General features: G+C 38.1%; 1 protein-coding gene across 4 annotated transcripts in view; it reads left to right on the forward strand.

The window, feature by feature from the left end:
* MCU (mitochondrial calcium uniporter) overlaps nt 1-23,936 on the forward strand; it is a 199,275-nt gene that overhangs the window by 153,059 nt on the left and 22,280 nt on the right. For all 4 annotated transcript variants that reach the window (XM_090278193.1, XM_090278190.1, XM_090278191.1 and 1 more), the window contains 2 exons: nt 17,501-17,671; nt 18,608-18,712. In XM_090278193.1, coding sequence (XP_090134319.1) covers nt 17,501-17,671; nt 18,608-18,712 — 276 coding nt within the window. The remainder of the gene's footprint in view (nt 1-17,500; nt 17,672-18,607; nt 18,713-23,936) is intronic.

The following is a 23,936-nucleotide window of genomic DNA, read 5'->3' on the forward strand; positions in this document are numbered from 1 at the left end:
GACTACACTTCAGAATACGATTCACTATATACAGCGGCACACAACCTCTCACCACACTGTCTCATGTTTAAATGAATAGCCTAGACAAGTATGAACCTATCGCTGGTCTCCAAGGTCGTCCCCCACCCCTCCTCACTCAAGGGAGGTTTGCTCTCCGCCAATTGGAAAGCACTAGTGCTTCCCTCAATCCAGCCTAGAGTGGTCACAGTAAGATAAACTGTACAGAAAAAAAATGACGTGATAGAAAAACACTAACTGCAGTTTTGAAATCAGCATGCCTATTTAAGCCTAAAGCAGCTGAAAAATCGAACTCAACAAGAATTGTTAAAAATTATTCCCCTGTGTAATTGGACATTCTTATATTGATACGAAAAGATATATTCTACATAAATATATTTTTTTCAAAATGAGTACTCTTCATATGAAGTTAATATGTGACAGATTTAGTATTTTTAATATATATTGAATAATTTAAGGATATTTTAATTATTTTATATATTTAAGTAGATTCTTCTGAGATTAATGTGAAGCAAGCATGTTTGTTAATTATAGATTCCAATGATATATTTTGTTATAATGTATAAGGAAAGGCTTTAATATCACCAAAATAATAGTTTATTCTATTAAAATGGTATTCTTAATTTTGTCTAACGTATCATAATTTAATGAAAAAAGCATATGGACTTCTGAAATTATATTTATAAATATGGAAGTCATTATTAAAAATAAAATAGTTGATGGTATTTAGGCATGAAAGTAGTAAAAAAAAACCTGTAAGACTGTTATTGAGCAGCATAAACTTTATTGAAGGACATAAAAGAAAATAGGAATAAATGAAGAGTTATACCATGTCAGTGCATACGGAGACAACAATGTAAAACTTTGTCAATTTCCCCAACAGGAGTTTATAAACTCAATGCAATGCTTATAAAAACCCCAACAGGAACTCATGAACTTATTTAAAAATTTATATGAAAGAATAAAACTATACACATAACTAAGATAAATTTGGAGTAGAAAGGGGGGAAAGGATTACCTAAACCACATATTAAGATATATTTCCAAAACCATGATAACCAAAACAGTAAAGTATTGATACAGGAAAGATTGTAGGATCAGATTAGAGAAACCTTGCATATATGGAAATTTGACATGTGATGTAATTAACATTGTAATTCAGAAGACTGAACAGGCTATTCAATAAATGGTACTGTTGCAATTGACTTTTTACCTCACAAAGTAAATTCCAGACAGCAAATGTGGAACACAAAGCTCTAAAAGGCAAAAAAGAAATGTTGGTCAAGTTTACATGAGAAACTAAAAGCACTGCTAACTTTTAGCCTTTTTTAAAAAAAATTTATAATAGGGAAGAAAAAAATCTGGCTTTTCAATAAATAAACAAATCGTAGTATATTTATTTATATAATGATATTCTACATAGAACTTTAAGTGAGTGATCCAGAAATATGATACAATTTGAATAAATTTCAAAGCATTGTTGAGTATAAAAAGCAAGTTGTAGAAGGTTGTATCTAATGCTACCATTTATGTAAAGTCTAAATACAAGTAAAAATTATGCTCTATATATGGGGTCTGTCCAGAAGGTAAGTAGCCACCATTTATGTAAAGTCTAAATACAAGTAAAAATTATGCTCTATATATGGGGTCTGTACAGAAGGTAAGTAGCCACATAATATGAAAAATAGAGACATTTATTGAAGAGGATGCAAGATACAAGAAGCATTATACGTAGGACAATGACAACTAAGTCTCCTTCAAAGAAGGTACCTTAGGACCTTACACAGTTCTCCCAATCACCATCAGCTGCCCCTTTGTATTTTCCTGAATCTCATCCATGGTATGAAATCTCTTCACTTTCAAAGGTGATTTTAGTTCTAGGAAAATCCAGAAGTCACAGGGCACAAAATCTGGGCTGTAGAGGGTTTGAGTCGCCTGGATGGTTTGATGTTTTGCCAAAAAACTCTGCGTGAGACATGATGCATGAGTGGGCGTGTTGTCATGCTGAAGCCACCAATCACCAGTTGCCCATAGCTGCTGCCTTCTGAATCACCTGAATAGTTTCTTCTGAGGAATGTTCAAGCTTAATGCAAAATTTGGTGCAGATTCATTGCTCTACTTGCTCAGTCATTTTGAATATGACGGCCACATAGTACACATGCTCACTCATTGGTACCACTGCCCCCACTGACTAGTGCAGTGAAGTCATCATTGTTCACACATGCGCATTCTAGTCTACTCTCCTTGGCTGCCAGCTTAAATTGATGTCATGCACACCGTTCTTGTTAAATTAACAATGGCTGGACTTTTTCTAGACAGATGACATATGTATTTAATACTATGCAGCAGATTACAGCAATACTTAGTGTTTTAAAACAATAAAAATCTTAATTATCTCATATTTCTGTGGATTAGGAATTTAGGGATAGATTAACTGGGCAATTTGGAGTCTCATGGGGCTGCAATCCCATGTCATCTAGGTCTGCAGTCATTTGAAGGCTTGACTATGGCTGGAGAATCCAATTCTAAGGTGACTTACTAATATAATTGAGAAGGTTGTGCTAACTCTTGGTGGGAGGCTCTACTTCTTTTCCATGTTGGCTTCTCATAGGGCTGTAGGATTGTCCTCATGATCACAGGCTTTGCCCAGAGCAAGTGATAAAGAGGACAGAACAGAAACTACACAGTCTTTTATGGCATAGCTTCAGAAGTTACATATCATCTCATGTGCTATATTCTGTTTATACAGACCATATCTGATTTGATGTGGGATGGGACCACCACAAGGATGTGAATACCTAGAGGCAAGGATCACATAGAGCTCTCTTAAACTCTTGATACCACAATACATACTATATATTGTATTAATATATTTGGGTGGTGCATCTGTGTCTGTGGCTATGTTTTGTCTGCCTCTGTGTGTGTGTGTGTGTGTGTGTGTGTGTGTGTGTGTGTGTGTGTGTGTGTACACCATGCATAGAAATGATAAACACAAAGTACCAACTTCAGGATAGTAGCGGGGGGGGGGGGCGGTGGAGAAAGAAAGATTATCTGATTCAGTGTGGCTCAGGAGTGAGACTGGAGTGAAGTAAGAAGTCCAAATACAATGTAGCTGATATAAGAGGCAGCAGATGACTTCCCACCGAGATGGTGGCCTAGACAGACATGCTGGGTCTCCCTCCACAACTAAGAAGGAATACAACTACCTCAAAACTAGAGACAACCAGAATTTCCATAAAATCGAGCTGCATGGAAGTCTAACAAACAAAGACATAAAGAAGAAATACTCATCCAGACAGGTGGGAGGGGAGAAGCCGGGGTGGAGAGGATGTGGTATGGTGGTGGCAGCAGCTGAGGGCGGAAAGCGCAGTCACACGTTTTAAAAAGTAGGGAGGGACACCTGAGGAGTGCTCCCAGCACCAGTGCCAGACCAGAATACACAGCTCATGATCCCAGTGCCAGGGAAAATAAAACCTCATTGCTTCTGACTGTGAAAACCAGTAGGGTTTGGGACGGAGGAAGAAACTGCCGGTCTCTCAGTAGGGTCCGCTTGTTTAAAGGGCTCCTGCAGTCCTAGAACATCCGCAGACCCACCTACTCTGTGAACAATGGCCAGGGCAACAGCTAGAGAGGGGCCAGGCCCATATGGAAGCAGGTGAAGTGCCTGGAAAAGAGGTGACTGCTGAGCAAGTGGCATTATTCCCTCTCAGACCCCTCCCCCCCCCACAGCACCACAACGTGGTGAAATGGGCCACCTGTACTGACAAATACCTAAGGCTCTGCCCCTTACAATGTAACAGGTGCAACAGCTCTACCTAAGACAGAAACAAACAAACACAGGAGCCTGTCAAGATGAGGAGACAGAGGAGTATAGCCCAAAAGAGGAAACGGGTCAAGGTTCCAGTGGGAGAACTAAGCAACTAGGAGATAGCCAACCTAACAGAGAAAGAGTTCAAAACACTGGTGATAAAGATGCTCACAGGCTTGACAGATATTCTTAAGTACAGCAAACGCATAGGGGAAGAAGTGAAGGCTATGCTAAAAGAAACAAAGGAAAATCCACACAAAACCATTGGAGAAGGGGAGGAAACTGGGGTTCAAATCAATGATTTGGAACATAAGGAAGAAAAAAAACAGTCAACCAGTGCAGAATGAGGAAACAAGAATTGAAAAAAATGAGAGGCTTAGGAACCTCTGGGACAACTTTAAACGCGCCAACATCTGAATCATAGGGGTGCCATGAAGGAGAAGAGGAAGAACAAGAAATTGAAAACTTATGTGAAAAAATAATGAAGGAAAACTTCCCAAATTTGGGGAAGGAAATAGACATACAAGTCCAGGGAACACGAGAGTCCCAAACAAGCTAGACACAAGGAGGACCACACCAAGACACATCGTAATTAAAATGCCAAAGGGTAAAGATTAAGAGAATCTTAAAAGCAGCAAGAGAAAAACAGGGAGTTACCTACAAAGGGGTGCCTATAAGACTGTCAGATGATTTCTCAAAGGAAACTTTGCAAGCAAGAAGGGACTGGCAAGAAGTATGTGGTGTGATGTGAAGCAAGGACCTACAGCCAAGATTACTCTACCTAGCAAAGCTATCATTTAGAATGGAAGGGCAGATCAAGTGCTTTGCAGACAAGGTAAAGCTAAAGGAGTTCATCATCACCAAGCTGTTATTACATGAAATGTCAAAGGGACTTACTTAAGAAAAAGATAAAAATTATGAACATTAAAGTGACAACAAACTCACAACTATCAACAACTGAATCTAAAAATTAAAAACAAAATCCAACTAAGCAAACAAGAATAGAAACAGAATCATAGGTATGGGAATCATTTGGAGGGTTATCAGCTGGGAGGGGGAAGGGGGAGAAATGGGGAGACAGTGCAGGGATTAAGAAACATAATTGGTTGGTACAAAATAGACAGGGGAAAGTTAAGAATAATATGGGAAAGGGTGAAGCCAAAGAACTTAATATGTACGATCCATGGACATGAACTAAGGGGGGTGGGATTGCCGGAGGGAAAGAGGGTACTGGGCAGAGGGGAGCAAAGGGAAAAAAGTTGGGACTACTGTGACAACATAATCAATAAAATATACTTAAAAAAAAAAAAAAAAAAAAGCAGCAGTGGCCTTGACTAAGATAGTGGTAGTAGAGCAAATTGCAGGGGTTAGAGGTTTTAGAAAATGGAATGAAAGGATGTGTTGACCAATTAAATATGATGGCTGTCATGTTCTGGCTCTAAGAGTTGTTGATGTAAGAAACATCCAAACCTGTAGAAAATTTTTATGAGTTTATTTGAGGCAAATTGATGACAATTGCCGGGAAGCAAATCTCGACAGATTTAGAAAATTGCAGAGAATAGCAGTTTTGCAGCTTATTTTATACATTAGAATAAAAGGAGGAGACACAAGGAGGGTTACATGAAATCTATTAGTGGTAGATTAAGGAGGCAGGAGAGTGCAAAGTAGGGGGATCTCTGGGATTGGATAAAAAGCAGAATGGAGAGACACATATATATTTTACATTGGTGGTTACAGCATTAGTAAACATCACCAGATAGGGACCAGGCTGAGGCAAGTCTCTCAGCATGGTCTGGGATATGTGGGTCCTTGATGTTGTGCAGCAGAGATTTCAAGACATGAGTTCAGGTGATTTTGACAGTACATTTATTAAAGCTGGGGACAGTGAGATAAAGGAAGGACTTAGGATAGAAGAGGCAAGATCACAGCAACAAGACTGAACGAAGCAGAGCTGTTTCGACTCAGAAAGAAGGTCACAGAGGCAAAAGAAGCTAGCCACAGCAGGGCTACTTGGTTTGCCAAAAAGTCACAGAGGCAAAAAGAGGGCTCTTGGAGGCAGGCTCAGGGAGTTAACCTGGCACAGTCTCCCATTGCCCACTGCGCTCCTAGTTGTAAGTCAGAACCTTAGAGTTCAGGAGAAATAAAGTGAAAATACACACCCGAGGAAAAGGGGAGGGGCACAGGTATGCTCAAGGGAGAGCACACACTGGCATTTTTATCTTAAGGGTTTTTATCTGTTTGCTGCAAGTGGGAATTTTAGGGGAGGCCTCAATCAGAATATTCAGCAGTTTTTTGGTGTGTATTTTAATGTGCTGATGTTATCAAAATGAGTGGTATAGTGGGGTTTGAGCTCATTGTCTGGTCAGCTTCACCTCTATCTTGGATTTGTCTGGCTCTAATTGGGGTTTTTTTGTTACTTATTTCTGACTTTATTCATTCCTGGGTTTTTCTGACTCTAATGCACTAATTTGGTCTGTGTTTTCTATCTCCCTGACAAGGGTGATTTAAGCTACCAGCTCTTTGGTTGGGGAAGAGAGATGTAAACTATCTGCTCCTACGTGGTTTTGGTTAGGAAAGATAAGATCTTGTGATTTATTGCTTGGCTGCTAATTGCTGGGCTGTTTAACTATCTGTCTCAGTTTCCCTCTTCCACTTTTCCAGGGAATTTTCCTAGCTTCTCGTTAACCTGCCTCAGTAAACACAGTGCAATAGAGATGGGATTTGGGCAACAAGATAACCGGGAGGGGTTGTGTGGTCTCCTACTGTGCTTGAAGGGGTCTGGAAAAGATTACTCTAAAATTTCAAAAATATGTTGTCTTAGATGCAAGACAATAGATAGTCTCATGTAAGGTAAATTGACCTTTGTCAAGAAGGTTACAGACCAGGATGTGACTACCCACTGTGATTTGCTTTCAGTTACTAGGAACTTTTATATTCAGACCAGCCTATGTGCTTACTTTTGGTCCTTGAGTTTGTAAGGACATCATGCAGGCCTTACATAGCTTGTCAGGTTTAGTATATAGCCCCTTTTTCATCCGCATAGTAAAGGATTTCAGACAATTTTCTGGATTGGGCAATAGTTATGTAATGATGGTGTTATTGACTGAGATGAAAATGGTCAGAGATGGGTGGTTTGAGGGAGATTAATTTAATTTTAGGATTTTTGAGTTTTGGGGTATGCCTTTGGGAAGCCTAGTTGTCCAGCAGACAATTGAATATAGGTTTGGGGCATCAGCATTTACATGGTAGCTGACATTTTGAAAAGATATGAGATTGCCTAGAGCAGCAATCCCCAGCCTTTTTGGCACCAGGGACTGGTATTGTGGAAGGCAATAATTTTTCCACAGACTGGGGGAGGGGACGGTTTGGCGATGATTCAAGCACATTATATTTACTGTGCACTTTATTTCTGTTATTATTACATTGTAATATATAATGAAGTAGTTATACAACTCACCTCCTGCTAGGGTTAGCATGTGGGCTTACCAAAACTGTGACTGAGGTAAGTGTGCAGTGTGGGAAAGAGGTATGGACAGAAGTGGTAAAGAAAACAATGGACGGGCCACGCACAGACTAAAATAGGTGCCAGATTCTGACTTAAAGCCTGCCACCAGATGCAGCTGTACAATTGAAGTACATCAACTCACTTGCTACTATAACGCCTGTCACCAGACGCAGCTTAATTCTCTCATGCCACTCATTGATAGGATTTTGATATGAGTCTGCAAGCAATTGATTTATTATGGTCTCTGTGCAGTCAAACCTCTCTGCTAATGATAATCTGTATTTGCAGCCATTCCCCAGTGCTAGCAGCACCTCCTCAGCTCCACCCCAGGTCATCAGGCATTAGATTCTCATAAGGAGCGCACAACCTAGATCCCCGTATGCACAATTAACAGTAGAGTTTGCACTCCTATGAGAATCTAATGTCCCCACTGATCTGACAAGAGGCAGAGTTCAGGTGGTAATGCAAACCTGGGGAGCAATGGGGAGCAACTGTAAATATAGATGAAACTCAACTCCTGCTGTGTGGCAGGGGGTTGGGGACCCTTGGCCTAGAGAATGTGTGGATTGAGAAGCACAGAAGTCTAGGACAAAGCATTTAGAAACTTAAGGGATGAATACAAAAAGAAGAGCCTATAAAGGAACATTAGAAAGTGTAAACAGAAATGTAAAAATTACCAGGAAACTGGAAAAAGGAAAGCTTTTTATAAAGTGAAGGAGTGCTTAATATCATTAGATGCTACTAAAACAAGTTAAGGGCTAAAATTACTACTTAATTTAGCAACCATTTGATGCTTTATGTGACCTGAGAGAAAACAAAGCCATTTTGCATTGGGTTGAACTGTAGGACCTTAGCAGCATCATATAACTTTGCTTAACTATTACTCGTAGCCGTGAAGAAGGACATTAGTCTGTATGATTTCCCTGGCCCTTCCAAGATTAAATTCTTTGATTATATTTCACATTTCTGATGTAGAATATTACCAAAAAAGGGAAGAAAGAAACAAACAATGGCAAGACAGAAGCCACTGGAATCATCCATCGTATAAAGTTCAGCTCTAAGTAGATTTGCAGAAGACACTCCACATGTGCTTCCTTATTGTACCAGTTCCCTTTCATAATAAGTCCTTAACATATATTCAGTCAAGTTCATAAGATGATATATTTTAGAGATTTTACCCATTATTTTGACCACCAAATGTCCCACTATGAATTTTTATAAACATTTTTTAACAAATGGCTAAATAACAAGCATTTGTATTTTATGACATTTTTACACCTGATGCCCCAAATACATTTTTATAAAAACATTTCCTTCTTCAAACCCAAATGTCTATTTACCTTGCAATTCTTTTAGACTGCAAAATTTCTTTTTATTTTTATGCCTAAATCTGTTGTCATGTTCTGTCTCTCAGTATTCATGTTGTGTGCCCTATATTTCTAGGTTTCTTTGAAGCACACTGCTGTAAAATATAAATTATTTCCTTTTTTATTGAAATGGAAACCAAAGCAAGAGATTTTTTAAAACCCAACCCAAGTCACTTCATGAAATTTACACTTAAAAGTAGCTGACAACTGTCATTAGCTTATAAATACCCATTGTGACTTCACTAGACCAAGTTATTTTTTATATATTGTTAAACTGGAAGAACTTTGGTTTGGTTGCAAACCAGGAAAACTAACATTTACATTACAATCTAGTATGTAAAAAAGAAGAAACCCTGGAGATTTATTTCAAAAGCAGCTTTATTATAATAAAGATATATCAGTTCTGAAATATGCTATTCCATGCAGAGTTTCTCAAAGCTTTCATATTTCATTCCCTTGAAAAGTTTCATAATCTTCAAGGAAAAAATTAAAGTGGATGAGAAAGACTTTAATTTTCTCTGTTGATTTTGGCTCAGTTATTTTAAAACAGTAACCCCTAAGCACTTACCTATGCAACTGGTGTTATAGTGAAATTTTCCATACTTTATGTATTTAAGTGTCATAGAGTCCTATCATTTATTTAAATTCAACTTTGTCTAATTTTTTGCATCTGTGTTGAGTAGTTTTTTTTTCACATCTGAAAAGGAAATAATTGAGGGGAAAATACCAGGTGAACAAGTTAATCACTTAATTTTATGAGCTCATCATCATTACTGCCTGTAGAAGATATAGGAATATTCATGTTGGTGGCTCTGACTAATATTTTGTTTCTTATTTTTATCTCTCAAATTATACTTATTATCATTGTTAACATTACTATTTCTCATGCAATGTTCATTAAAATATACCTGAAATTTTAAAAAAGAAAAGAAAACAAACACTGTATTGCTGAGGATTCTTTTAGAAATGAAAAAGAAACGGAAAAATTTTTAAATCTCTATAGATACTGAGAACTTTAGTTTGTACATGCTGTGTATTAAGTTCATATTACTATTTCCGGCCTCTTCTTCCTTAGAAACATAGACTCCCATTTTGGAAGGAAAAAAAGCAGTGGAGATTTTTGGCTTGGCTTTTTAGGTTTATGTAAAAATTCAAATCATGTATTCACAAAGAATTAACTGCCATGGGAATTGCCATCCTACTGTCAACAACTAGAACACCAGACAAAATGCATGAAACAACTACTTTTAGACATTGGACAACAGCACAGGACTGTAGTCTCTGATAGAAGAGAAACAAACTGGATTAACCCTACATTGTCTTAGCTCACAGCCTGAGGTTTTGGCTAAATTCTTAACCATAATACCAGAACAACTTCCAAGGAAAACAATTACTAGGATCTGTAAAATGAATAATTCTCAGTGCTCATACAGAGTCAGAAATCATTTGACTTCTTCCTAGCCAGAAAGGAGAGACATCACTGAATATATAAATATTCAGTAGAGACTCCCAGAAGAACCATACCTTAGAAGTGAAACCAAATTGGCCCTCAGACAAAGGATTCTCTAGATCTGTCCTAATAGACTTTTTTAAAGACCTGAAAGTAATTTAACTGTTCAAGATCCAGCACTCAACAATGTAAAATTAACAATTTCTAACCTCCAATCAAAAATTACTAGGAATATGAACAGGAGAAAAAGACCCAGAATAAAAATCGGTCAATTGAAATAGACCTATAAGTGATGAGAGGATGACATTAACAAACAAGAATTTTAAAATAGGTATTATAAATATGATCCTTACATTCAGAGGGGAGAGGGAAAACAAAAGTATAACATGAAGAGAAATAGAAGTTATAAAAATAAACAAATGGCCCTGGCCAGTGTGGCTCAGTTGGTTGGAGTGTCATCCTATAACCGAAAGGTTGCAGGTTTGATTCCCGGTTAGGGCACATACCTAAGTTATGGGTTCAATCCCCAGTTCATGAGCATAGGATCCCTCATCAGGCACCTACAGGAGACATCCAATCGATGCTTCTCTGTCACATTAATGTTTCTCTCTCTCCCTTCCTCTTCCTCTAAAAGCAATGGAAAAAAAAAAAAGTCCTCAGGTGAGGATAAAAAAATAAAAACTAGAAAACTGGAACTTCCAGAGATGAAAGTTTTATCTGAAGTGAAAAACACTGCAGATCAATTAACAGCAGATTAAACACTACTGAAGAAAAGATCAGTGACATTGAAGTATAACTATTAAAATTATCTGAAATGAAGCTGAGAAGGGAGAAAAACCTGGAAATAGAGGGTTGGCCAAAAAGCCTATATGCTTTTTTCCATAAAATAAAAATCAGATTTTTTGTTTTCACAAATAACTTTATTGATTTCGATATTTTAAGTACATCAGCTATCTCCACATGGTATAACATTGATTTTTCTCAATTAATGGCTTGATTTGATTGCAATCAACTTCAACTTGTCTACCTGACCATGGAGCATCGTCCAGTGAGAAATCTCCAACACAAGCTTTGCAAACCACTTTTGACACATTCAAATCAGCCACAGCACCTTCTCTGTTTGCTGCATAAAATTTTTTTTTGCCTTTCCTGAAATAATAAAGCACAGTGTGCTGAAAATTTTGCATATTTTCTTCAGTATTAAAATTACTGCACAAAAATTCACCAGTTTTAATAAGTGTTTTTTTAAATGCACACTGATATGACAGCTGTCACAATACAATCTAATAAAATTGTTTTGAATGAAGTTAAAAATAACTAAGAAGCTGTGGTACATTTACACAGTGGAATACTAAATGACCATAAAAAAGAAGGAACTCTTACCTTTGTGACAGCATGGATGGACCTGGAGATAATTGTGCTAAGTGAAATAAGCCAGTCAAAGAAAAACAGTTACCATATGACCTCACTTATATGTGGAATCTAATGAACAAAATAAACTGACTAACAAAATAGAAGGAGTCATTGTTACATGGATGAGACTGACAGCTGTCAGAGGGGAGGGGTGTTGGGGGACTAGATGAAAGAAGGTGAAGGGATTAACAAAAAAAAAACTCATATAGATAACATAGAGACAGAAGACAGCATGGTGATAGCCACCAGGAAAGGGGGAAAAGGGGTAGGTGAAGGTAAGCAAAGGTGGAGGAAATGGACAGATACTTTGCTTGGGGTGAATGGAGCACAATGCAGTGTGCAGATAGTGTTTTATTAAATTGTACGCTTGAAACCTGTATGGTTTTACAAACTAATGTCACCTCAAAAAATTGAATTTTAAAAAGACATCTTCAGCATGAAAAAAAATTGAATGAACTACTAATCATGCAACAACACGAATGAATCTCAAAATCATGATGCTGAGAGAAAGAACCCAGATGTACATAATATATGGTTCCAGTGGTATGAAACTCTAGAAAAACGAAGTATCTGAGATGACAAAAATTGAAACAGTGGTTACCAAGGGATTAATTGGAACAGGCTCAGGGAATTTTTATTATTGTATCAAAACTCATCACACCTCCATTTAAAATAGGAGTGTATTTTGTTATTTATAAATTATGCCTTACTAAGAATTGCTTTAAAATTTTAACTCATGGGACTTCTGGCCAAGATGGAGGTCTAGACAGACACGCTGTGTCTCCCTTCACAATTAAGAAGGAATACAACTACCTCAAAACTAGAGACAATAAGAAGTTCAAAAAAATGAAGCTGCGTGGAAGTCCAACAAAGATATAAAAAGAAATACTCATCCAGACAGGTAGGCGGGGCGGAGCCACGGTTGAGAGGATGCGGTGTGGTGGCAGCAGAGCAGCAGGCCAGCGGAAAGCACAGTCACATGTTTTAAAAAGTAGGGAGGGACAACTGAGGAGTGCTCCCAGCACCAGACAAGACTGCACAGCTCACGATTCCAGCGCTGGGAGAAAATAAAGTCTCATTGCTTCTGACTGTGAAAAACAGGGGCGGTTGGAGCAGAGGAAGAAACTGCTGGTCTCTCAGCAGAGTCCACTTGTTTAAAGGGCCCCCAGGGTCCTAGAACATCTGCAGACCCACCCACTCTGGGAATGACGGCCAGGGCAACATCTAGAGAGGTGCCAGTCCCATACGGAAGTGGGTGAAGTGTCTGGAAAAGGGGCGAATGCTGAGCAATAGGCATTGTTCCCTCTCAGACCCCTCCCCCACATACACTACCACAACGTGGCAAGCAAACGCAGGAGCCTGTCAAGATGAGGAGACAGAGAAGTATGGCCCAAAACAGGGAACAGATCAAGGTTCCAGTAAGAGAACTAAATGATGAGGAGATAGCCAACCTAACAGATGAGGAAACAGCCATCCTAACAGACATAGAGTTCAAAACACTGATGATAAAGATGCTGACAGGCTTGAGATATGCTTAAGTATGGCAAATGCATAAGCGAAGATGTGAAGGCTGTGCTAAAAGAAATGAAGGAAAATCCACACAAAACCAATGGTGAGGGGAAGGAAACCAGGGTTCAAATCAATGATTTGAAATGTAGGGAAGAATAAAAAGTAAACCAGTACAGAATGAGGAAACAAGAATTGAAAAAAATGAGAAGCTTAGGAACCTCTGGGACAACTTTAAACATGTCTACATCTAAATCATAGGGGTGCCAGAAGGAGAAGAAGAAAAGCAAGAAATTGAAAGCTATGTGAAAAAATAATGAAGGAAAACTTCCCGAATTTGGCGAAGGAAATAGACATACAAGTCCAGGAAGCACAGAGAGTCCCAAACAAGCTAGACACAAGGAGGACCACACCAAGACACATCATAATTAAAATGCCAAAGTGTAAAGATGAAGAGAATTTTAAAAGCAGCAAGAGAAAGGCAGGGAGTTACCTACAAAGGGGTGCCTATAAGACTGTCAGCTGATTTCTCAAAAGAAACTTAGCAATCAAGAAGGGACTGGCAAGAAATACTCAATGTGATGAAAAGCAAGGATCTACAACCAGGATTATTCTGTCCAGCAAAGCTATCATTTAGAATGGAAGGGCAGAGAAAGGGCTTCCCAGACAAGGTAAAGCTAAAGGAGTTCATCATCACCAAGCCATTATTATTCGACATTTACTTAAGAAAAAGAAGATCAAAATTATGAACATTAAAATGACAACAAACTCATAACTATCAACAACTGAATCTAAAAAGAAAAATAAAAAAAGAAAAATAAAATCCAAGTAAGCAAACCAGAATAGGAACAGAATCATAGGTATGGGGATCATTTGGAGGGTTATCAGTTGGGAGAGGAAAGGAGGAGAAATGGGGAAATGGTGCAGGGATTAAGAAGCATAATTGGTTGGTACAAAATAGGGGGAAATTAAAAATAATAAAGGATAAAGTGAAGCCAAAGAACTTGTATGTGCCACCCATGGACATGGACTAAGGGGGTGAGATTGCTGGAGGAAAGTGAGGTACTGGGCTGAGAGGAGCAAAGGGAAAAGAATTAGGACTACTATAACATCATAATCAATAAAATATACTTAAAATTTTTTTTAAGTCATGAAAGAATGTAGTGTGAGGCTTTTGTATACATTGTAGACGTTATAAATTACTAGAATAGGTAAGGAAATAAGATGTAAATGACTGTGGAAAATTTGATGCATTTGTGATCTTCCAGAACTTTAATCTGTGTACATTTCCTCTCAACTCATCAATTTTGAGGGATATGAATCCTTAGAAACATTATAGATGTACCTTTTGCTTCTTTAAAAAAGCTAATAAAGAAATATTATCATTATGTAATGATCAGTGTGCTAAGTGTTTTAAATGGTTTGTCTTTACAACAACTCTATCAACCCATTTTATATATGAAAAAAAAGTGAGGCTCAGAGAAATTATATAATATGTCCAAAGTTAACAGCCAGAATTCCAGATTTGACTTTAAAGCCTGTTTTCCTTCTTCAGAGCTATCTAATCTTTATTTTTTTAATGTCTTATTGATTATGCTGTTACAGTTGTCCCAATTTCTTTTCCCTCTGCTCCCATCCACCCAGTGAACAAGTGAACCCCCCCTCCAGCTGTCCGCCCCCACCCCCACCCCCCCCGCTTAGTCCATGCCCATTGGTTGTGCATAGAGCTCTTCTCAACATCTTCCTGTCTACTCCATTCTCTCCTACTATGCTTCTTAATTCCTGGATCATCTCCCTCCCTTTTCCCCCTTCCCCCTCTCCGCTGACCTCCCCCCAATGTGTTCCCCATACCTATAATTCTTTTCCCATTCTCGTTGCCTACTTAATTTGCCTTTTTTCCGATTCCCTGGTTTCTGTTGTTGGTTGTTGTGATACAGTTTTAATTTTAATGTTCATAGTTTTGATCCTCCTTCTTCTAAACAAGTCCCTTTAACATCTCATATAACAGTGGTTTGAATCTAATAAACTCCTTCAGTTTTACTTTGTCCTGGAAGCACTTTCTCTGCTCTTCTATTCTGAATGACAGCTTTGCTGGATAGAGTAATCGTGGTTGTAGGTTTTCTATTTTCATTACTCTGAATATTTCTTTTCAGTCCCTTCTTGCCTGCAGGGTCTCCCATGAAAAATCAGCTGATAGTCTAATTGGGACCCCTTTGTACATGATTCTTTTCTTCTCTCTTGCTGCTTTTAAGATTCTCTCTTTATCTTTAATTTTTGACATTTTGATTATAATGTGTCTTGGTGTGGTTCTCCCTGGGTCCAGTTTATTTGGAACTCTCTATGCTTCCTGGACCTGTAAGTCTATTCCTTCCCCAAGTTGGGGAAGTTCTGCTTCATTATTTTTTCACATAATTTTTCAGTTTCTAGTACTTCTTCTTCACCTTCTGGCAACCCTATAATTAGGATGTTCATTTGCTTATAGCTCTCCCAGAGGTTTCTGAGCCTCTCCTCATATTCCTCACTTTTTGTTTCCTCTTTCTGCACTGATTGACTGTTTGTTCCTTCCCTATGTCCCGATTTGTTGATTTGATCCCTGGTTTTCCTTTCCTCACCACTTGTCTCGTATGTGTTTTCGTTCATTTCAGCATGACTAGCCTTCATTCCTTCCCTATCTTGTTCAATATCTTTTGTTAATTCTGTAACCTGCCTTATGACTATAACTCTGAACTAAGTCTCAGAAAGATTATCTAGTTGTTCATCGATTAATTCATGTATTTACTTTTTGGTCAGCTGCATGATTGGTATTTCAATCATGATTCCTGCCATCGTGACCGTTTTCGTTTATCTTTCCTTCTTCGGCGGGGCTGTCACACCTCCTACGCTATAGAGGGCGGAGCCCCATGCACTCATCACTGCCGGTGACCCTTCTCACCACACTGTGGTGTTTTTTATGGGGGCAGGGGCCCAAGATGGATTCCTGCCATTACTCTACGCTGAGATACCGGGAGCCTCCTCCTCTGTCCCCACACCCTCTGGGCCTCACAGTCCGAGGCAATGGGGGTCTGCCTTCTCTTGTGTTGGAATCGCAAGCTGACGGGTTCAGTCTGCACCAGGGGCAGTCCCCGGGCACTTTTCTTCTCCCCTTAAATATGGGTGTCTGTGCTTACCACGGTCGGTCGCTGCAGCCACCAGCACAGCTTGATCTCTCCACCCCGGCTTCGCGCCTCCTACCCATCCGGATGAGCACCACTTGTTTATAACTTCATACGTTGGACTTCTATGTAACTTAATTTTCTGGAACTTCTGGTTATTTTTGGTTTTGCAGTAGTTGTAGTCCTTCTTAGTTGTGGAGGGAGACAGAGCGTGTCAGTCTAAGCCTCCATCTTGGCCGGAATTCCCTATCTTATCTTTAAATGCTTGGTTGTGTATATAAGACATTTTGGTTCAAAATTAATTTATTTTTAAAAACTCATTTAAAACTTACTTTGAAAGAGTTATTTTGATTGACAAATAGGTTCTTCAGATCAAGACTATTGAGGAAAACGATAAAGAAATAAGGAATTATGAGCCATTCTGTAGTGGAAAGTCCTTTTAGTTGTATACCTTATAATAATATCTCCCTTATTAACTTTTGTTAGAAAACTCCAAACAGTTCAGGAGAGCATAAAAGGAACTGTTTTTGATTATATCATAATGCGTCCATATTGTATAAGAGAATGCTTACTTATTAAGCACATTGGATATAATACTGTATTATAAATATGAGTTGACTATCCTTGAGTAAGAGTCTCACTTATTGGTGTACTTCAAGATGTGATTCATTCCCCAGGGCTTCTTTTTTGTTTGTTTGTTTGTTTGTTTGTCTTTAGAGAGAGAGGAAGTGGGGAGAGAGACACACACATCGATTTTAGAAACATCAATCGGTTGCCTCCTGTACACACCCTGACTGGGCTCGAACCTGCAACCTTTTTCATGTACAGAACAATGCTCCAGCCAACTGAACCACCCAGCCATGGCTTTCCAGGGCTCCTGGAAACCTCTGGCTTCCAAGAGCCACTTCCTATATGTTATAGAGTCAGTTATCAATCTCTGACTACTAAATAAAATCTTACTAAATGGAACCAGGTAAAGTTCTTCAGCAATACCAAGAACTTTACCTCAAATTCCTGAGAAAACCTCTCCTTGATCCACTTAAAAGATAATCCTTTGCATATTTTTGTTTTTCTGAAAACTGAGTTGTATGATTCATATGATCCCCAATAAGCTCACTCCCAGAATAACCTTCAACCAAAGCTAAAGGACATATTCTTAAACCTTTGAAAACATTTAAAACCATACTAATAATAATAGAGCCCATATAAGAATGGTAATAGTATAGTTATAACTTAAAGTGAAATATAACTTTCATATGAATGTTGGTCTTTTTCATTCAGATGTGACAGTGGTGTATCAAAATGGGTTGCCTGTGATATCTGTGAGGCTACCATCCCGGCGAGAACGCTGCCAGTTCACACTCAAACCTATCTCAGACTCTGTTGGTGTGTTTTTACGACAACTACAAGAAGAGGATCGGGGAATTGACAGAGTTGCCATCTATTCACCAGGTACAGTCACCTTCATTATTAATTCCCACCCATCCATTTCCCCCTAAACCACTTACAGACACACTCACTCTCACACACGCATATAGCTGCAAAAGAATCTTACTCTTAACTTTCTTTGTTTAGCCAGTATCAGGAGAAAAAGTGATTGCTCTCCCAGTGGTTCTCAGAATGTAACTGTTCAGTTTTAACAAATATATATGCATGGAGAGTCTCATTCAAAAGCAACTCACATATAATGCCATAGGCATTTAATATTATTAAGACCTTTTATCATTACCTTAAGCATAGAAAAAGTTTTTCCACTGGTTGAACCCTCATCCCTGGAGATATGAAATATTAGGACTTCTTTTTAGATTTTCTGATGGCTTTCCCATAAAAGTTTACCAAAATAAAAACATTATTTGAAAAGAATATAAAGTAAGGCACCAAAGTTCCCACCTAACAAGATAGCCATTTCATTTATTTATTTTTAAGTGCCTTACATTTTTCCCCATTTTTACTTTGAAACATTTTAAATCTACAGAAAACTTAAAAGACTAGTACAATAAGTACCCACTTATCCTTCACTTGAATTTACCAATTGTTAACAATTTGCCATGTTTCTATGCTGTAAATATTTTAAATATACTTCATACTCAACTCATCTAGTAGTATAATTAGTAAACCAGCTTGGTGTTCCTCGCCAACCCTAGCATTCGTCACTAACCAATTATTGGCATCTAATCAGTGACCATACTGAAAAGTACCATATTTTACTCAACCGTCTTCCATCATAGACAAATATAAGATGTCCCAGTGACCCTAGATTTCCAAATGAAATTTAAAAGAGGTATAATTTTTTAAATTATTTTGAGGATTAATTTATCCTGACCATTCTTAAATAATTATGAACATAATGACAAGTTTAAATTTTCACATTAAATTTTTTTTTCACAGATGGCGTTCGAGTTGCTGCCTCAACAGGGATAGACCTCCTCCTCCTTGATGACTTTAAGCTGGTCATTAATGACTTAACATATCATGTCCGACCACCAAAGAGAGGTAAAAAGTAACCTTGATAAGGTCAGAGGAATGTGAGAAGTGCTTTTGGGAAAAACCTAACTTTTCTCTGGATAATCTTAAGAAGCAGACAATATTCCAAGAACACTGGAAGACTGTTTCAGTTGAAGAACTCATTGAGTACCTGGTACTTGGCTAGTACATTGGCTGAAACTTAAATTCTGCCTAGGCACCAGAAAGTTTATTATCTGATACTGTCACTGTTTCACATAAATGAATGTTCTACATAACTTAAGCTCCTTCCCTTCATTAAAGGCTAAAAGTCATATTATTTTAATAACATTATACGGGGGATCATTTAAAAATAAATTATGGACTTCCCTATCCTCTTAAACATTTATAGTAGGAATTAATCCTTTTTTGATGGCTCAAAGTCATCAATCTGAAAGTCAATTATTACACAATGAAAGTCTATAGGAACTTCTGACATGTGTGTATGCTTTTATGCAAAAAATTCAGGTACTTGCCTCAGGACTAAATTTTAAGAGGATGCCCAAAAACTTAGTAGTCAAGACAAATAATATTTTAATGCACTATTTAAAAAATAACATTAATTTTTTAAAAAAACACAGTGAACAAAATATCAAAATTATTTTTAAAAATACAGTATTGCTGATTTTTCTTTTTACCTCAGGCTCCCGTATGGCTCTGCATAGTACTGATGCTAAATAGCCTTTTAAAAGAGCATTTTGAGTTATGTCTTTTTTGATCACTTTCCTCTCTTTGCCCTTGATATTTATTGTCACTGACTGCTATTCTTAATGCTCCTTCCACCACCACTATCCCTCTATCAGTCTGCTAGGACATCCCCACTTTTCAACACTGCTTTTGAGAATTGTGTCTAATACAGAAAAAAGTCTGTAAAATTTTAAGTATTGAGTACCTCCAAAGTCTGGTCCACATCTACCTTTAAAGTTCTTCTCTTACGTGTTACCCACTTTCCTCCCACCCTGTGTTCCTTTGCTCTTTCCTATGCCCCATTCTTTGCCCTCTCAGTGTTTACTCATCTTTCCTCTGCCTAAGATGCTTTTCTCCTTCCTTCCTAGCTTCCTGCCCAATTGTCAGTGTCAGCTCTTCTATGAAGACTTTAATGATGCTATTCATTCTTTCTTCAACTCCCAGCCAACCAGAAGTGATTCATCTCTTTTCTGAGTTCTTCTTATTCCTTTTCTTTGTAAATGCTCTGAAGGCAGGCACTGTGATACCCCCATTGACTCAGGTGCTGTGTTAACTTAGTAGCATTTTGGTTTTTCAAAGGTGAGATTCTTTGTGTTCAAGATAATTGAGAGAGAATTAGCTTAGAAAAAAAATACAGAAAAGGATAGTAAGGATGGGAAAGTAGCCTTTAAAATATTAAGGCATTCCTGAATCAGATATGTGAAGTTGGAATAGTTGAACATGTAGACCAAGGATTGTTAGCTGTGTATTAGCTATACTTACATGTTTTTCTTCTTTATTCCCTGATTTTTGTGCTAGAAATTCTCTTTAAAATAACAGAAGTATAGGTTTATTTTATTCCATTCTTGTTGTGTTCTTTAAATTTGTTCTTTTTCCTCTCAGCTTTATTGACATACAACATTGTGTGAGTTTCAGGGTTACAATGTAAGGGATTCATATACTTATATATATTGTGAAATGGTCACCACAATAGGATTAAACACCTCCATCACCTAATGTAATTATCATTTCTTTTTTGTGATCCGAACACGTAAGATTTACTCTCTTAGCAGCTTTCAAGTATATATATTACAGTATTGTTAACTATAATCACCATGATGTCATTAGATCCTTAAAGCTTATTCATCTTATGGAAGCTTGGTACCCTTTGGTCAACATAGAACTGCCACATGATCCAGCAGTCCCACTTTTGGGAGGAAATGAAATCAGAATCTCAAAGAGACATCTGCACTCCCATGTTCATTGCACGTTATTCACAATAGCCAAGACATGGAAACAACCTTAGTGTCCATGTATGGATGACTGGATAAAGAAGATGTGGTGTATATATACATATGAGGTTTATCTGGAAAAAGTCCAACCATTGTTAATATAACAAGAATGGTTTCCATGACATCAATGTAACCTGGCAGCCAACGAGAGTAGGCTGGAATGCACATGCATGAACAAGGATGACTTCACTGTACTAGTCAGTGGGGGCTGTAGACACCGTTGGATTCAAAATGACTGAGCAAGTATAGCAACGAACCTATATCAAATTTTGCATTAAGCTTGAACATTCCTCTACAGAAAGAATTAGGATGATTCAGAAGGCTGCAACTATGGGCACCTGGTGACTGGCAGCTTCACCATGACAATGTGCCTGTTTATGCATCACATATCAGGCAGAGTTTTTTTGGCGAAATATCAAATCACCCAGGTGACTCAGTGCCCCTACAGCCCAGATTTAGTGTCCTGCAACTTCTGGCTTTTCCCAAAACTAAAATCACCATCGAAAGTGAAGAGATTTCAGACCATGCATGAGATTCAGGAAAATACAAAGGAGCAGCTGATGGTGATTGGGAGGACTGTGTGAGGCCCCAATGTGTCTACCTTGAAGGGGGCTTAGGTGTCATTGTCCTGTGTACAATGTTTCTTGTATCTTCTTCAATAAATGTCTATTTTTCATAGTATGTGGCTGGATACTTTCTGGACAGACTTTGTACAGTACAATATACATTTAGCCATGAGAAGGAAAGAAATCCTGCCATTTCTAACATGATGAACCTGGAGGGCTTTATACTCAGTTGTTTTGTGTGTATGTGAATTAAAGAGTTCATTCTACTTAGACTTTCTATTGTATTAGTAAAATTTTGAACTTAACTAATATATTGCTATATAAAGTTTAACAATGAGGAAAGTTAAGATATGAGCTTGCATATATTATGTTGTTAAAAACTAGAGGTATTGTAATCAATGAATAATTTCAACCATCTTGTCTAATACTATGTCTTTAAAACAGAAATGAATGTTTTAGTTTTTTAAGTAGGGCTGTTGCCAAGTTGAATAAGGACGGTAAAGTTAGAAATTGAAAAGAGAAGAAATTATATTTCATTCCCTGGTAATCAATTTTGTAGCCTATCAATTCTGCTTTATCTATATCTCAGAACTGTGAAATAGCTATCTACCCAGCTTCCCTACAAATCAATTAGAATGCAAAGTTCGGAAGGGTCAAAGTCTATAATTCGTGGGATAATTGTAAATTGAAGTGTGAAATTTGGTAAGCTCAATAGCAGCATTGGTGTAGAATTCTAAAAGACCTTTTTAATATTAAGTTCGCACATGAAAACTTTCTCAGCTCTGTTAATTAGCCAATGAGAGATTATGCCATTAGATACCCTTTCTTCCAGAACTGTTGTAAATTCATAAACATTTTGTTTTCCCTACCTTTGAAAACATAGTAAAGAAAAAAAATTTTTTCTTGATAAAATGTAAATTAGGTTTTAATTTTATTTCCACCATATTATCTTCCTCTCCCTATTGGGGAAGATACTGCTGGCATTCAGGTCACTACATACACTTTTTCAGTTGCATGGAGTAAAAGAACAGGTTGAATTTTTGTACTTAAGAGGGATGCCAGGCATCCAGGTGAGTAAACATATTTCTCTTCCCCACATTGTAACTCTTTTTAGTGAAAAGAGAAGGAAGTAAAGGCACTAGTTTTGGGTATCAGATGATGAGGAGGAACACTGGGATTTTATATATATGTGGAGCACATGGAACCAATCTGCTCTAATAAAAATTAAAATAGTTAATAAGGAAAACTTCCAGGACCATTTTTTTAAAATATGTTTTATTGATCATCCTGTTACAGTTGTCCCAATTTCTTTTCCCTTTGCTCCCCTCCACCCAGCAACCCCTTCCCCTTGGTCCATGTCCATGGTTTGTGCAATAAGGTCTTCTCAATATCCCCCTGTCCATTCTGCACCCTCTTACTATGCTTCTCAATTCCTGCACTGTTTCCCTAACTCTCCCCCCTTCTCCCTCCCAGCTGACCTCCCCTCACATGTTCCCCATACCTATGATTCTGTTCCCACTCTGGTTGTCTGCTTAGTTTGCCTTTGTTTCCATTCCCTAGCTTCTGTTGCTGATAGTTGTGATACTGTTTTCATTTTAATGTTCATAGATTTGATCTTCTTTTTCTTAAATAAGTCCCTTTAACATTTCATATAATAATGGTTTGGTGATGATGAACTCCTTCAGCTTTACTTTGTCTTGGAAGCACTTCATTTGCCCTTCCATTCTGAATGATAGCTTTGCTGGATAGAGTAATCTTGGTTGTAGGTACTTGCTTTTCATCACTTTGAATATTTCCTGCCAGTCTCTTCTTGCCTGCAAAGTTTCTTTTGGGAAATCAGCTGACAGTCTTATAGGTACCCCTTAGTAGGTAATTCTCCTCTTCTCCCTTGCTGCTTTTAAGTTTCTCTCTTTATCCTTAATTTTTGACATTTTGATTATAATGTGTCTTGGTGTGGTTCTCCCTGGGTCCAGTTTGTTTGGGACTGTGTGCTTCCTGGACCCATATGTCCATTTCCTTCCCCAAATTAGGGAAGTTTTCCTTCATTAATTTTTTACATAAGCTTTCAACTTCTTGCTCTCCCTCTTCACCATCTGGCAACCCTATGATTCAAATGTTGGCATGTTTAAAGTTGTCCCAGAGGTTCCTAAGCCTCTCCTCATTTTTTTCAGTTCTCATTTCCTCCTCCTGTACTGGTTGACTGTTTATTTCTCCCTTATGTTCCAGTTTGTTGATCTGAACCCTGATTTCCTTTCTTTCACCACTTGTTTTGTGTGGATTTTCCTTCATATGACCCAGGATAGCCTTCATTCTTTCCCTGTCCTGTTTAACTTTTTCTGTCAAGTCTGGGAGCATCTTTATCACCAATGCCTTAAACTGTTAGATTTGCTATCTCCTCATCTGTTAGGTTCCTTATCTGCTTGTTGCTTAGTTGTGTCACTGGGACCTTGATCTGCCCTCCCTTCTGGGCCATACTTCACTGTCTCCTCATCTTGACAGTTTTGTGTGTTTGCCTTTGTAATTTGGGGAGGGCTATCACACCTTTTGCGTTATAAGGGGCGGAGCCTTAGGTAGTTGTTAGTGCTGGCGACTTGTTTCACCGCGTTTTTGCCCTGTATGTGGGGAGGGGTCTGAGAGGGAACAGTGCCAGTTGCTGACGCTTTTCCAGGCCCTTCTACCCCTTCCCATACT

Source organism: Furipterus horrens, unplaced genomic scaffold, assembly GCF_987537825.1.
Source record: "Furipterus horrens unplaced genomic scaffold, mFurHor1.1.pri manual_scaffold_5, whole genome shotgun sequence".
NCBI lineage: Eukaryota > Metazoa > Chordata > Mammalia > Chiroptera > Furipteridae > Furipterus > Furipterus horrens.